Source organism: Vigna unguiculata, chromosome 3, assembly GCF_004118075.2.
Source record: "Vigna unguiculata cultivar IT97K-499-35 chromosome 3, ASM411807v1, whole genome shotgun sequence".
In the NCBI taxonomy this organism is placed as follows: Eukaryota; Viridiplantae; Streptophyta; class Magnoliopsida; order Fabales; family Fabaceae; genus Vigna; species Vigna unguiculata.
In genome coordinates this window covers 38,613,476-38,629,987 of record NC_040281.1, presented here as the reverse complement: position 1 = coordinate 38,629,987, position 16,512 = coordinate 38,613,476, and the positions used below count along the sequence as shown (strand labels likewise).

General features: G+C 36.3%; 2 protein-coding genes across 2 annotated transcripts; both read left to right on the top strand.

The window, feature by feature from the left end:
• The first annotated feature begins 507 nt into the window (after nucleotides 1-507).
• Nucleotides 508-15,599, top strand: LOC114175424 (serine/arginine repetitive matrix protein 2). Its single transcript, XM_028060189.1, has 17 exons — nucleotides 508-1,011; nucleotides 1,106-1,148; nucleotides 1,722-2,147; nucleotides 4,839-5,146; nucleotides 5,227-5,418; nucleotides 5,504-5,689; nucleotides 5,774-5,848; nucleotides 5,948-6,014; nucleotides 6,137-7,256; nucleotides 7,328-7,384; nucleotides 8,566-8,660; nucleotides 8,793-8,920; nucleotides 10,976-11,301; nucleotides 11,514-11,766; nucleotides 11,857-12,603; nucleotides 14,023-14,269; nucleotides 14,540-15,599. Exons 1-17 carry the CDS (start codon nucleotides 673-675, stop codon nucleotides 15,022-15,024), a joined length of 5,094 nt encoding a protein of 1,697 aa, XP_027915990.1. The 5' UTR covers nucleotides 508-672; the 3' UTR covers nucleotides 15,025-15,599.
• On the top strand, nucleotides 15,196-16,360 carry LOC114177570. The gene has a single exon (XM_028062967.1). It carries the CDS (start codon nucleotides 15,260-15,262, stop codon nucleotides 16,088-16,090), a length of 831 nt encoding a protein of 276 aa, XP_027918768.1. The 5' UTR covers nucleotides 15,196-15,259; the 3' UTR covers nucleotides 16,091-16,360.
• The last annotated feature ends 152 nt before the right edge of the window (nucleotides 16,361-16,512 follow it).

Below are 16,512 nucleotides of genomic sequence, written 5' to 3'. Positions count from 1 at the left end.
CATAATTCAGTCATTAATTATTTTTGATAAAATAAAAATAATTTAAACATTTTAAATATTAAAAAGGTAAAAAAAAAATTGTACTAAGGACCATTTTTGAAATTTCTTGAAGGTTCTAATTAAATGAGTGAATAAACCCGTGATGCGAAACTGAAGCCACGGAACCAATTATGTAATAAGATTGGAAAGAAGTTTCATTTTAGTGAATAACACCAATTGAGTCTATTTGGGGAATTTTTTCTTTTGGTTTCCTGAAAAGAGTCCAAATTTCACTCTTCTCCCCACTGTACAGTATAAAAGCCTCTCATATATCAATTAATTGTAATTGTTATTTACATTTTTTCAAATTTTATTATTTTATGAGTAATTAATTAAAAAATATAATAATAATACAATTTAAAATATATAATCATTATTTTTTTTACAAAATCATTATTAAATAAATATTTTTGATTTATTAGTTATCTAATTTATTAGTTATTTTCTCCATACAATAGTAGAGTGGAGGAGAAGAGTGAGTGGGAACAAGAGTTTCCTTCGCAAGCGGGTGGCCATACGGTGTCTACCTGAACCCTCATTCTTTTTCATCCTAAAATTTTTCCTTCTTTCGGACTTTGCAATAGGACAAAACGCGTCGCATTGAAATCCAAATCCCATAACCCCCAGGTATCCATGGATTCCTTCCAGCAACATCACGGCTACATGAGACCACCGCAACCGCCACCTCCTCCGCCGCATGCGGCGGATCCCCACCATCACCCGCACCACTTTCACCAGATACCGCCGCCGCCACCCCAAGCTCCCTGGTTGTCCTCCCAATTCCAATACCACCCTTCGCAGACCCCTTCCCCTCCGCCGCAGTGGCAGCAACCACCGCCGCCGCCTCCTCCTCCTCCTCCGTCGAACGCATATTCGTACCATCCGAGCCCGTTCCCTCCTCCTCCGCCTCGCTCTCACGCGCCTCCTCATCAGTTCACCCCTCACTCCCACATTTCTCAGCCTTATCCTCAGGTGAAATATCCTTCTTGCCCTTCGTGTTTTTGCCTCTTTGATTCGCTAGGGTTTCTTCTGTTATAGGTTCACTAATTGCGTGAAATTTTTGTAGGAATGGGGCAATCCAAACTTGCCACCTAACCAGGGCTATCCAGGTTAGTTGTTCTTTTAATGTTACGTTGGAAACATTGTTTTCTTGTTCGTGCCATAATTAAGGTTTTGTTGTCTATTATTGGTGTGTGGAATAGTTTAATGTTATATTCACTTGAGAGAGAACCATTTGTACAGAAAAAAGAAGAAAACGGAGTGGGGAAAAACGAATCTTGCATTTTTTTGTTAGCTTATGTTTGATAGTTGATTTAATGCCAAGTTATTTGGGTCAAATACACTGTTTTTTTCTTTGTGATTCATTTGTATTTGTATGTATTCATGAGCTTATTGAGTCGTGACTTGACACTGAATATTGGCTAAGATAGATACTTGCATGTGTCTGAGGAATTACTCCACTTTTCAACTGTAGTGTGCAACTTGTTTAAATGGTCATTAGTCTGTTAATATGCGTTGCTTTCATTGGAAAAAATAACAGCATAATTTTATTGACTTTGTGTGCCACTGTGTGATTTTTAAGTTCTATATGACATCTTGGAAACCCCAATCCCCGAGCTTCTGTATGTCCATTCTTAATGCAGTGGATATTGTGTTGTTGTGACATAATGTTGTATTGGTAGCTCATAACAATGAAGAAGATTGGGCTGCGAAGGCCAGAGCTTGGGCAGCTAAAGCTGCCATGGAAAGTCAGCATCCACAAACACATTTTTCACCAGCTGGAAGATTGCACGAGCAAAATCACTATCATGATCAGTATCAGCAATCGATTGACTCACATTATACTGATGTTCAAAACCAATCCCATTCAACATCAAGCTATCAACAATTTTCCTACTTAGATACATCTGCACAGCGAATTTCAGGACAGTCCCAGGATGCTGTACCCGTCAGTTTGGAGACATCTTATGCTCAAGATGGACATTCGTACAGTGCTAGAGATGGGACCAGCATCAGAGATTCAAATGTTTCATTTGAACAAGGGAACATGCCAGCAAATCCATCAGTTCATCAGCAGGAGGTACCTTCTAGTTATAGTTCTGTTGCAGGTAATTGTTTATTTAGTTTATTGAAGTTGCAAGTGAAGCTTCTGTGGAATGGATCATAAATCAATATTCTGGAATTTTCCTTTAATGTATATATGTGATACAAACCTGTCAAAATTTGGTTAAAAAATATTGTTTGGTTGAATCACATGAATAATGATTTGATGACAGTGTAATCGGATACCAGTTAACAGGAAAATATCGTGTACCTAAAAGTCCTTTAAAAAATATATTGGAAGCCATAATGGGTTATTATAGAAGCATCACAGACCAAACAAATGCAATATATGCATATAGATAAATGAAAAATGCAGAAATATACTTGAAATGCAAAATAATGTAAAACAAGTATATAATTAATGACAATAACGAAATATAATAGTTAGTCTAGAAGTTCGAATAAAATCAAATCAAAGGAAAACACCACCATGTTCAAGTAACTTAATAACTGTGGTATTAGATTTATATATTCGTCAAGAAGTATTGAATACAAAAGAAGAGAAAAAAGTCAGGCAGGGTGGGTTGTGTTGAAGAAACAAAGAACAAACAGAAAAAAGAAAAATAAATGAGAATGAACCACGGTGGGTGGATGATGGTGGCACAATGATGGGACGAACCAAGGTGGGTTGGTGCCATGCAGAAGGAGGTGAACTGTAGTGGGTGGCACTGCTGCAAAAAGACAAACCAGGTGCTGTGGTGGGACGAACCAGGTGATGGTGGCAGTTGCACAACTCAGGTGGTGGCAGTGGTGGCAACATGACAAGATGTAGTTGATGACAAAGTGTGGTGCAATGAAGTGAAGAGCAGGTGGGGTTTTTTATTTTTTGTTTGGGTTTGGGTCAGGTTGTGGGTTGTATGACCCAATTCTTTTTCAAAACAAAAATTCAACTGGGCTTTGATCAACTCGTGTACAACCCAGAAAAGAAAATGTTGGGGCTTTTAATAAAACTTCCTGCGTGGGATGAAAAACCAAGCCAGTGTTGGGTGGCTGTGGCCAGAATCTTGTGGAAGAGAGGCTTGTGAAGATGGCTTCTGAAAAATGCTCAAATGCTGTCACATGCTACCCAGATGACTAGACACTACAGTAATTCGAACGTGGAATTGTGTTGATGCTCTGGGAACGATGAGCCTATTGTGGTAAGATGGTCTGGTACAAGTGGTGAGGTTGATTGGAGGTGAGCCTCTTCCCAGACCAGTAGATCTGAGAGGGACAATTGCCTAGGAGAGATGGGGGACAGCTGGGAAAAGAGTTTCTGTTGCAAAGTTCTAGAATTAAAAGAGATAAAGTTAAGAATCCCTATGCTTCAAAATATATTTTTAGTAATTGATCATGAATCGCTCATGTTTTGATTACCCATTAACAGTATACGTCTTCTGATATGTTGTCCATGCTGTCTTTACGCAAATAAGTTTATTATGTTTAAAAATATAATTTTAGTAATTGATCATGATAAGTCACTCATGTTCTGACATGTTGTTCATGCTGTCTTTTTAAACAAGATATGCTATCAGCCTATCGCAATTCTTGTTTAATGGACTACTAGTGTGATTTTATAGATTATTTTGGATAGGAAAAGAAATATTAATTGATGGGGAGGGGAGAGTACAAGGTATCTACTAGACTCACGTACACAAAGCTGAAGGAAAACAATGAAAACTAGAATCTCCTCTGAGAAACCACCAAAATAACTTCACCCAAGGATTATGCACCAGCTAATCCCCATTGTCAACAAATAACTCAACAAAACGGGAAACCTAATACTAAAACTCAACAATGTTCACTTTGGCTGGAAGGTTTGAAATTTACAGTATCTGGATAAGAAGGGTTTCCTTTTCAGAATCAGTACTTGTCTTTTCTGGGATTATGGCAGCTAATCTTCAAGGTTGTCCTCTATGGACAAGTATTGGGAAGGAAGACTGAGAAACAGGATGATATTAATTTCTTCATGTGTTAGGTGCTACTGAACTCGCTGTAATTCAAAATAATAGATGTTTCAATGAAAGCTGTGCTCTTGTTAGAAATATAGGGAACATATATGAATCTGCTTAATTTTTATCATGTCAAGCAAATTATATTTTTCCACTTTTCATGTGAAGCCATTTGAGCTGAGAACTAGGTGGCTCAAATTGGGGATTGATTACATGTTTTCACCATCCAAGTTCTCAGCAATAACAAGGCTTATTTGTATATTAAATCAGAAGTCTAGATGAAGTACCCATTAGTGAGAATTGAACAATATCCTTTATTACTTCTATGTATATCATTATATAGCTAATTGTTAAGTCAATTTATTTATAAGTGTTACCCACATAGTTGTTTTATGTTAGCCATCTGTTCATATTCTGAGCATTGTTTATTGTAATAGGATTAATTAATGAGTTGTTGGACCTTATGCCTTTTTTGGCACCTCGCTGCCTTACCCCTATAACAGTTATTACATCTTCATAAATTTGTTCAGGACAAGGAATGATTATCCCATCTCTTATCAGTTATGCTGGTTTATTTGTGGCCCATGTAATAGTAGATATAATACTCAATTTTGCCTATCTAAAAATGAGTTGGAGAATAACTAGTAGTTGGAACTTTGAAATATCAGACAGTGTGAAAGTGCTTTTTAAAGTTTACACATTTTTTGTATCTTGCCTTTTTATTTTTCAATGGTAATTTGAATATTGACTTGTTGGACCTGGCAGGTAAAGAGGCTGCTGATCAGATTCAACAATCATACTCAGTCTTCCCTTTGTCAAGTTCATCATCTCAAGAACGTCATGTGCAGCCATCAATGCATGCACCACCTTTTGCATCGGGCAGCCACTCAGTGGACTCGGCTATCAGTCTTGCTGATCAACCATTAGATTTTGCACCCAGGTTTAATCGTGATAATGACTTGCAGATGCAATCAACTTATAGTCATCATGATTCAAGTACTTCAATGAATAACTGGGCAGCTCAAGTGGCCCCTGGTGTTGGTTATCCACCAATTCTTGCCTCTGGGCCACAGGTTTTAATTTTGAAACCTTTTGTTTTCCTGGTCAACTTATATATTCATTTTAATGCTTTGGCTTTTGGTTAATTTACCAGCTTGACCCTTCTATCTCCACTCCTGGTCATGTGGCACCACCATTTGGAAGGTTTCCTGGACCTAGCCTCCCTTCAACTATTCCACCAAGTGGTGCACCCTTTACCCTTAGCACTGGAACTACAATTCATCCTACGGCTGCTTTCTCTGCTGATGCATATGGGGTATCTAGTGTTTCTGATCGTCCTAAGAAGGTAAGTATGTTGCAAAGGTTAATGCTTGTGTGTGTGTGTGTGTGTGTGTGTGTATGTCACCAAACCTCATTTTCTGTTATTTCAGGCTTCAGTTCCAAACTGGCTTAGAGAGGAAATAAAGAAAACAGTCATTGCTGCTCCTGCAGAGAATCTGAAGGAGGAAGCAGCATTTGTAAATGATGGCATTGACAAGCCATATACGAGAGGTGATGAGGCAGATAGTAAAAGCATCGATTCATCTAGATCAGCTGAGGATGAAGAAGATGAAGAGGTTTTATTTTTTAACATTAAAGTTTGTCAAGAAAAGAAAATTCCATTATCATTTTTAATTTAGTTAGGATTATTTCTTGTATAGGATCAAGTTGAGGTAGCTAGAACTGCAGCAATCAACCAAGAAATAAAAAGAGTTCTGACTGAAGTTCTTTTGAAGGTCAGTTTTGTTTAAAATGTAAATTTTTGGTCTTATTGAAGTCTGTGAACTGGATGTCAGAAAAAGTGTATTGTAGTTCTAATTACAGTTTCTTCTTAGGTTACTGATGAATTGTTTGATGAAATCGCAACCAAAGTTCTTGCTGAAGATGATCTTACTGCTGAAGGTAAATAGTTGTCTGTTGCACTCTCATTTTCTCTTAAATTGTATTTATTATTCTAAATAAATAATTTTATTCTACTAATATAGTATTAAATAGTATAAGTTCTAACAATTTATTTCCTGCAGTAGGTCACAAGGTTGTCACCTCAAACCTTAAGGCACCTGCTTCTCCACCCTCAGTTACAGTTCCTAAGGCATCTGCAAAGGTTTTAGTACCAGTCAAAGAGAGGGTAGTAGAAAATGATGGTACCAGTGAAAAATCTAATTCTAGCTCTCCTGGAGATGTTTTAGGTCTTGGAAATTATGGTTCTGATGCTGATGATGAAGACAATGAAATTGAGAGTTCCAGTGTGCCAACTCCTGCAAAAGATGCTGCTTACCAGTCAGGGATTAAGCAACCTTTGCCAGATACACATGATGTATCTGTTAATGGCATTTCACAACTTCATGAGCGTAGTAGATATGAAACTAATTTTGTGAATGCTCAGGTCAAAGCCATGTCTATACCATCCAATGATTCTGCTTCTGATCAATTGCATGATGACAAGGTTACTAGAGTATCCGATCTTTCACATTCTTCCAAAGTGGTGTCTGAAGATCTTAGGGATAATGGACTTGATGCCATCCAAAGAAGCCATGATAGATTTAATGGCTTTAGTTCTAAAGATACTTCAGGGATACCAAGATCTGAACTGCCTGGAAAGAACATTGGTGTGGAAAAAGCAACAGATGATCATTCAGGTAGGGAAAGCAGAAGAAAATCTGAAAAAAATGAGCGGCCTGACAGGAATACTTCTGAGAAAGACTTTGTGAAGGAGTTAAACAGTAGTAAGACCAGGATAGATGAAAAAGGTCATGAGAATCATAAAAGGAAGGATGAAAGAAATCATAAAAGGGAAAAAGCAGATTATGGCAGTGAGGCAAAAGAAAGGGTGAAAGAACACCATTTCAGGCATGGGGAAAAGGCAAAGGAATCAGATTCAAGGAAAAGATCATCTCATGTTGATGTCAAGGATGATAAAAGGGAAGCTGAAAAATCCCATAGAGGTAGTACCACTGACGATACTAGCCGGAAAAGGGAGCATACAAAGGATAAGGGGGAACATAAATCAAGGCAAAAAGATGCAAGTAATCCTGACAGGCATAGGAGAAGACGTTCATCTTCAGTAAGTAGTAGAGGTAGAACCAACAGGGATCGTGTTGATCATGCTGGTAATTCAAGTGAAGGATCAGATGTCTCAAAAAGGTCTATAGTATATTCTTAAACCTCAATTGTCTGGTTGTTATATATAGTGTCTCATAATGTTTGTAATGCAGGAAGCTGCATTCAAGAAAGCGTGACTTGTCACCGTCTCCTGTCAGATCTAAAAGAAGGTATCATTTATTAAGAGATCCTTAAACTGTTCAGGTTTGCAATATTGAAGTTTGTGTTCCAGAGCATCTTGGACTGTGTTTATAGGCTATATCAGTATTTGAGTGTGTGTAATAATTTACCATTATAGTAATATTCATACGATTAATGTTTTATGCTGGGCGTTGATAGTGTCAGTTGATTCGTTTTCCTTCTCTTGTTATTAATAGAATGTTGGTGATTTAAGAGTAGGTTATCTTAACTTTTGTGCTAAGTGAATCTGAGATGTTGACACTATCAGCTTCTCTATATTTTATTTTAATGATCTCAGCTCTAGGTCAATCTTCAGATGATTTAGGTGTGAGGACTTAATTGCTTACCTCAATCTTCGCTGAAGCTCTATTGCTGTCTAAAGGCCAGAAATGGATAAATTTATTGGGCATTGTTTTTGGACTTTGGATTTTCTAATATGATGTGTTTTATTCACTTTTTTCAGTGAAAAGAAAGTTTTATTTGTGTAATTTTATTCAATTTTTTTAATATGATGATTGTTATCTAAATGTGTGTTTGTGTAGGTATTTTCTGATACATATTTTATGTATAATTAGATTATTTATGCTGGCCGTTATTTATAGGATTATGCTGCATCTTAGTGCAACTTACTGTTACCAAAAGTTTCAAATTTGAAAATATAACTGTTGACTTATTTTATACCTTGGTTCTTTGAGAAAAATTATCGAGCCTATGATTTGGCAGTTTGAGGATTCTGAAGCTGATACCATGCCACAGATTCAATCATTTGGGTCTTTATGTAGTTGAAGTTAAATTATCGTATTGCCTGCTACATGGAATGTTTTTCGTGTTGTTCACGTTTTGCAGTAATAAACACATTTTCGTGTACTTTTTTGTCTACTGTGTGTATTACCTTTTAATTTATCTCTGCAATATATTATAAGACATACAAGAGCAAGATACTTTTGATGTGCACAAATTTTGGCACTTGTTTATCCATAATTGTTAGGATATCTCTACCCTGAAGCTAGAATATAAGACTTTTGACTGTGATCGTATTCATAAGAAACAGAAAAGATTTATTGTAATAGACCTCTTCGAATGGAGTGTTGACACTGTACCAGGTTGAGTTGTATTTATAGACTTTGTATACTTTAAACTCACCAAGGCAGTACGGTGGTTTCATTTTTAGACAACTTTCGCGGTCTCCTCATAGCAAGCGTTCTCAGCGCAGGCATTCTCCCTATTCTTCTCTTGATTCTTCCAGGTTTGTTGCCATTAAGTTTTTCTGAGATTAAGATTTATGTTTTTCAGACAAACTTCCATCATATAAGATTAAGCTGCACAGGTGAATTTGTCAGGATTCATATTTATTGATTACTTGGTGCCTTGTTTATTTACTGGTTTCTTTTTATGTAGGGGAAGGAGGTCAAGATCCAGATCACCTGTTCGGCGGCAGAGATGAACCATGGAAACAGAGAAGGTTGAGTTTTCATCGTGGAGGTTCATTCACCAAAACATCAATTAGGAGGAGTAGGGCGAAGCATGTGATATCTTGTCTTTGGACTGCAAAGGGAATTTTGATTCAAAAGTAATAGGTAGTGCTGACTTTTTTCCCATTTTTGTACGTTCAATATATACTGTTGTTTCTTCCTGGTTTTGCTACTGTTGTTTAAGGGTAGTATATAACTAGGTAGAGCTGGATGTGTGGTGTAATGTGCTTTTGTGTATAAAAAGGCATGAAAAAAATTGATAGATTACTTTTTCATCATCAGAACTCCGATATATCTTTGATCCAATCAACATCAATATTTGGTGGATGCCTTATCTGAATGATTCAGATAAATCTTAATAAATTAATCTACTGACCAATTTTCCCGTGTTTATTCCCTTTCCACACTACCCTTATGACGCAAATATTGATTAGATCGGGTAATTTTACTGTGCTAAACAGTTACGAATTGAACGTGTTTGGTTTAATGACATTGCTTAAGTTAAAGTGAGTGGCAATACACGCTCCTACTGTTTCCGATATACACACGCACACACAAACAATTAAGAGAGTCGATGTAAGGATAGAAATAGGAAAAATTTGCATAATTTTATGAAGCCTCGAGGTACTATTGTACTTTACAATATATTACTAGTAAATGTTTTATTCATGGATCTTAGTATATCTTTTATTTTCAAATAGATGACTTTTCAAGGGGAATCTAACATGCCATATATTCCTATTTGTAGCACTGAAAATAAAAATCTGTGTTCTAGTTAAAATTCAAACCCTATGTTTTCATTATAGGGATATACGAAACCCCAATTCGAATTAGATCAAAACTTTAATTAGTGCGTAAAATATCAAATTTATTATGAAAATCCATATTATGATTTTACTTTGTTATCTTTAACAAGTTTAAAATAGCAAACAATGCATCGGAATAATCTTATTCATAATTTGAGGATAATTTTTTTTCTTTCAAATATTAGTTGGTAGTGAGAAAATTGAACTTACATCGTTTTTTATCTTCCTTTCCAACTTTTATTACAAGATTAACTTTATAGCTTCATAATTCGAGAATAATTAAAATTGTTCAAAATAGTGTGTAACAAATTTTTGAAGGAATTGTGTAAATTTTTTTTCGAAGGAATGTAAAATTTATTTGAAAACTATAACAGAGTAAACGTAATATATGCTATGAAAAACAACAACACGAAAAAAATATAAACTACTATAGAATAAATCATTTGAAAGTAAATTCTAAATTTAAAGAATTTGAGTTTTGAGAAGAAAAAGTAACGAGAAAATTGCAAATGGAAATAAACTTGCAAGAAATGTAAAATAATTTATGCTTTGACATGAAAAAGTTAGGCTAACAAGTTCATTTTGAGCAAGTCTGAAAAATCTTAAAGTGGTAATATGTTAAGGTTGTATTTTTATATTTTCTAGGTCCTATTCTATCGTTCTTAGAGGGCCAATCATGGTTGTCACTTATTTTTGGTTAAGAAAGCACTAACCTATCACTAAACTACTATTCATTGTTAACAGTAATTAGGTTGGTAATTGATATGTACGTTTTTGTGTTGGTTTAACCAACTCACCGGCTTTCGAGCACATAGCCATGTTTTTGTCTCCTTTACGTATTCATTTGGTAACGTCCACATGCCATTCATGAATTCATGGTGCAGAAACACAGGCAACGACATTGAACGTCATTAACTTCGATTTTATTCATGAATCATGATAGTGTTTATAATTTAGTATATGTAACGCGTTTGATTCTTGACTAGCTACTTCTTTTTCATCTCTAGCTTTGTATATTCAATTCAATTCTTGCAACCCTTAACGTGCTTGTGACGTCAAACTTCACATTCTTAGTCGGGGCCTAGTGGGTTTGTTAGAGATGCATTTCTTTCTTTCAGGTAAAGTATCATTCACTCACTCTCTCTCTCTCTCTGTTAACAACCCATGAAGATTTCACAAAACAAGGACAGAATTTTGTCATTAATCCAACCCATGAAGGTCCTTAATTTTTCCGTTCCTCGAATTGCATTCTTTAAAAACATTGTTTCAAAACATGTAAATTAATCTTCTATTTGATTTGCAGGGATCTCAGGTGGAGCTATGGTCTGTTTGGCTATCTGGGTTTGTCTTCATTACTCTCTCTCTCTATGCCACTCAGAGATTACCCTCATTGAAGGATCATAGCAGAGCTTCCAAAGATGTAATATCGGATTCCACAAGTATTACAATATTCACAGCTCCAAAACCCTTTAAGGGCTCTACTGGGACCAAACAGACACTTGCTGTTAGGTCATGGCTGGCTCTGTCTCCATATGTTACTGTTGTTTTGTACAGTCAAGATCCTTCCGTTGCCTCTTTTGCTGATGTTTTTGATTCCAGGGTTTTAGCAGACACGAACATTGATTTTACGTAAGTAAACAAACTGGCCTAGTATTCATGATTTGATATTCATTAGTTCTTCTGTCTGAAACAGATTCTGTTACACTGAAGGTATACTAGACACTTATAAAAGACTAAATTACTTTTAGTGTTTGTTTTTGTATATTATCAGTGTAAAAGTTCTTGTATCGTCAACTTATTATATCTTAATTACTGCTTTATAACAATTGATTTTTATCCAGCTTCCTAGGTACTCCTTTTTTCCACTCCATGATTGCAAAATCAAGCTCATACATATCAGATATATCTGTTATCGTTGACCCTGAAACCATTATCCTTTCTGGATTCATCTCCACCCTAAACCATGTGTATCAACTTGATCATGATTGGCTTCTTGTTGCTTCACCTCAAAATGTTTCTTCCTTCCCATTCCATTTGGATGAGTCTGGGAAACATTGGCAGTCAAGTAATGGGAAACGGATGAAGATCCAGCAGGTATGAAAAATTGTAAAATCTGGGAAAAACTACTCACTGAAGACATTTCTATGCTCAAAAAACTAAATTGAATTGTCCTTTCTTCTTCAGCTGCAGAAAATACTTCAACAGAATTGGCAGGGGAAGCGTTGTTATACAAGAATGCTGATGGTGTGGAACAGCAAGGATGTGCCTCTACATGATGGAGTTCTTCCTCCTTTCTTGTATGGTAAAGGTGTACATAACAATTGGGTGATTCATGAAGCAATGTCATCTGAGTTCAGATTTGTCTTTGATGCTAGTTTCACCATCACAAGCTTCTATTTGACCACACAAGGAAATTCTAGTGCTTTAGATGTTGAGAATAGAAATTGGGAGTACATTGGTAATTCCCATGTTGGGGCAAACTATGGCTCATTCTTCTACAGTGAAGATAACTCTAACCTGGTCAAACTTTTGAAGTGCAATAAACAGTACATTATGGTTGACACCAAGAAAAATGCTGTTTATTCAATTGGGCACCAGGGTGCAATAAACCTGATGAAGGAAAAATATTTTCCATCTTGGTTAAAGGAAAATACAATGTATTGTGTTGATCGTCAGAAACCACAAACTGCATCATTAGATTGCTGTATGAAGGATCAGATGAAAATTTCAGCAACTCTGGAGCTTCCGTTCTCGTTAGAATCACTCCTGTCTATCACTGCAGACAAAAATAAAACAGTTATAGTTACCGTTGCTGGATATAGCTACAAGGATATGCTCATGAGTTGGGTTTGCAGATTACGAGAACTGTTTGTTGAAAATTTTGTTGTGTGTGCCCTTGATCAGGAAACTTATCAATTCTCCATCTTGCAGGTATGTGCGTTCCTGCTCTGCATAATATTTGTGCAAAATCAAGGCTTAATTAAACTGATCTCTTACAAATTTTGATATTTTTAAATGTGCCCATATTAATTACTCAAAATTTTTATGTATTTTTCAATTGAATATACATTGTTTAATTTGTCCCTTAGATGAATAAGGTGACTGTTATCCAACTTTTTCTCTATATGCTAAAAGTTATAAATTATAATCTAATAAATGACTTTCATTATTGAAAACATGTTGAATAATAAGAGAGCATGTCATCACCATGGACCTAACAATGATAGTCCCATAATTGTGGCACGTGACGAGATGGAAGACATCAAAGAGTATAATGATATCATTATCTAAAATGTTTTCAATTAAAACAACAAAAAAATACTTGTTGTTTTAGTATCATTCCATATTTAACTGATGTCAATAGAAATGTATAAAGTTTTTTAATATTAAATATATAAAAAGGAATTTAATTGAAATTTAATTAAAAATATCCATATTTAGCATATTTAGGAGATACTTCAAACTTAACTATATTATTTATGATATTAGTGGGTCTTGACACTATTACATCAAAATGAACACCAAGAACCTTATGAGTCGTTCTCTTAAATGGAGTGTTGATCTTTTCAGGCTTAAGATAAGTTAGATACGTAACATTGACCTTCGATGTTTGAATAATTGAGAACTCATTACATAGTTAGAAATCAAGCAATATTTAGTTGACATAATTAAAATCTTGAAAGCTAAAATTACATAGTCGTGATATCTGAAATGGTTTAGTAGTTTTGGACCATCAAGTCAGCTATGCTACAATATTTCTCTCAAAACGTGAATAATTTAGCAAATTCATTAACAATATACAAAACAGCATTAGTGGGGAGATTTTAAAATCTGAAAAATGTTCTGCATTTGAATAGTTTTTAACGATAAAAATATACCACAAATCATAAAAAAATAGATTACAAATTGTCCGAGTATAAAACAATATTGGTTGGGATCACGTCTGATGCGGTAACCCTGTACAAACTCAGATAATTTCATCTTATTATATTGCTCATGAAAGCTGTTTTAAGTTTTAACTTATGCAGTCTTTCATCATTAGCTATACACATTAGCTATGTTTAGTACAACGTGCAATTTGTGAAGAAGTATAGGAGACGAATCTATCATTAATGTTGTTAACGCACTTATGCTAGTTTTTGGCCAAATGTGAAAACTGTTCATGCAGGTTACAAACCAATAACGGTTGATTACTCTATTTGTGTTCAAATAATAATAATAATACAAAAAAGTTCTATTTGTGTTCATGCTGCCATTACCTAAACGCTCTCGAAGCTTAATTAACTATTTCAGTATAGTTATCATATTTTATTGTATCTGAATGCAGTTATTCGTTTTCTGTTGAGACAGGGAATTCCAGTTTTCACAGATCCAACAGCTCCAAGTAACATAAGTTTTGATGACTGCCACTTTGGCACCAAGTGCTTCCAAAGGGTGACAAAGGTGAAGTCAAGAATTGTTCTAAAGATTCTGAAGCTAGGTTACAATGTACTTCTCAGTGATGTTGATGTATACTGGTTCAAAAACCCAGTTCCCTTACTTCACTCTTTTGGCCCTGCTGTTCTTGCTGCACAGTCTGATGAATACAAAAAACAAGGTTCTTGCTTATTTTGCACTTAGAATTCACACTTTTCCAAACTAGAAACATAAAACATCCATTACCATGATTTGATTAAGAAAAAAGTATAAACCTATCTGCTTACCTATAGCAAAATTTCTATTCTATGATCATTTATTTTGCACTGGTAATGATAGTTTTGGACTGACAAGTGAGTAAAAGAGAGAAAGACATTCGAACATAATGTTTCCGAGGTTGGATGCAGATGTTTCCAAGGTTTCAAATATTCTTTTGTTGTCATTTGTGCAGGACCAATAAACCTACCTAGACGCTTAAACTCCGGCTTCTATTACGCTCATTCCGACACTCAGACAATTGCTGCTATAGAGAAAGTGGTAAGACATGCAGAAACTTCTGGTCTATCAGAGCAGCCAAGCTTCTACGACACGTTATGCGGCGAAGGAGGATCCAACCGCGTTGGTGACAACCAATGTGTGGAACCTGAAACAAACCTAACGGTACATTTCTTAGACAGAGACCTTTTCCCAAACGGGGCTTACCAAGAACTATGGTGGGAAATAGACGTTAAAGCAGCATGTTTGAAGAAGGGTAGTTACATTATCCACAACAACTGGATCAGTGGGAGGCTCAAGAAACTCGAGCGCCAAGTGTTGTCGGGTTTATGGGAGTATGATCCTGGCACAAGAATGTGCCTTTGGAGCTGGCATGGCACGGTATCAAACAGTGAAGTTAATTTTGAGGAAAGGGTTGATTCCTTCTTATCAAGTCTATGAACTTGTTTTGTCCTCACTCAAATAAAAGCCATTGCTTTCCCTTTGTTTGCACATGGCACAACCTCGGATTCATCGCGCCATAGAGAAAGCCGGCCATAGGAAACTGAGAAGCATCTATGATGTCTCTCTTTAAATAATATCTGCGTGGCGCACGCTCTTCCGCTACCCAGCTCTAGTTTCTAAAAGAGATGGTGAAAGATTCAGAGAGCATAATAATAAATTTGAGGTGCAGGCTATGCTGAAGCGTGTGGTTCATTCGTTAGGCCGGGTGGAACACAGAGATAAAGGTTCCAGAAGGAAGAACCATCAGAGTCAGAGGGTGCCATCGCCGGAATTGTACTCACAGTCGAGGGATTTTGTTGTGAGGATAACTCACGCGGGTGGACATCAGGAACTGTATAGACATGCAGTTCCTGCGTCTAAGTTGATGACAAAGTATCCAGGGATGTGTGTTGCACGGCCAGAAGTGTTCAGAGTGCCGCATCAATCGGTGTTATGGAGAGAGGAGATTCTGGTGCCTGGTCACAAATATATCCTGATCTCGTTTAAAGACGTGGAGAAGCTGAAACGAAAAATTTCAGAGGAAGAGAAGAGCAAAGAGGGTGATGGGGTGGTGGTGGAAACAAAGACCAGGTCTCCTAAGGAGAGAAATGGTGTAGCAGGCCATGAGACGCTGGATACAATCATCAATGGTGGAAACAGTCACAGAGAGAATGGGAAAATGAAAGAGGCAAATGGAGTTGCAGGGCAAGGGTTGGAAAAAAGGACAAGTGTTTCTCCGAGAGGAGAAGGGAGCAACAGTGTTGCGAAAGAGGGAATGGGGCTAGGTGTAGAGAAGGTGGAGTCAAATGTGGATGGTTGTTTAGGTGAAGGAGGTGTAGAGGACTGTTTTTACTCTGCAAAGGACTTCTATGTCCGTAGGGAGAAATCCATAACCCCAAGACCTTCAAGACGAAAAGGAATAAAAGGGAAGAAGCCTTTTGTGGCACCTCTTCCAAAGCCACGACCATATCGGAGCTTGGCATGGCAACCTAGCCTCCCAACTGTGAGGGAACTCTCGCCATGATTTTGTGCTGTAGAGCTCTTATTCTGCTATTGAATCACCGCTTTCTCTATTGGATAGCTGTTACACCATTTTAATAAAATCAATACATAATTCCCACCTTTTTTTTTAATTGTATTGTTTCCTTGTGCATAAGGAACCTTGGCATGTGTATTAGACAGAAGAAGAAAAAAAATGTGAGCCATTTGCATAAAAATATTGCTAACATCGGCGGAACTTCTCACAAATCTAACACCACAAATGAAAGTGAGTTATCTCGTTATTTTGAACCCAGGTATCTCCATCACATCTCATTTATTTATTTATTTTATTAAATTCAGATTTTCCTGTTATCTTAGAGATTTTTTTATTTTCTTAGTGATCGCCTTCTAATTCAGGCTCTGTTATTGCTCTTGTACGATTTTTATTTACATTATATGGCTCTA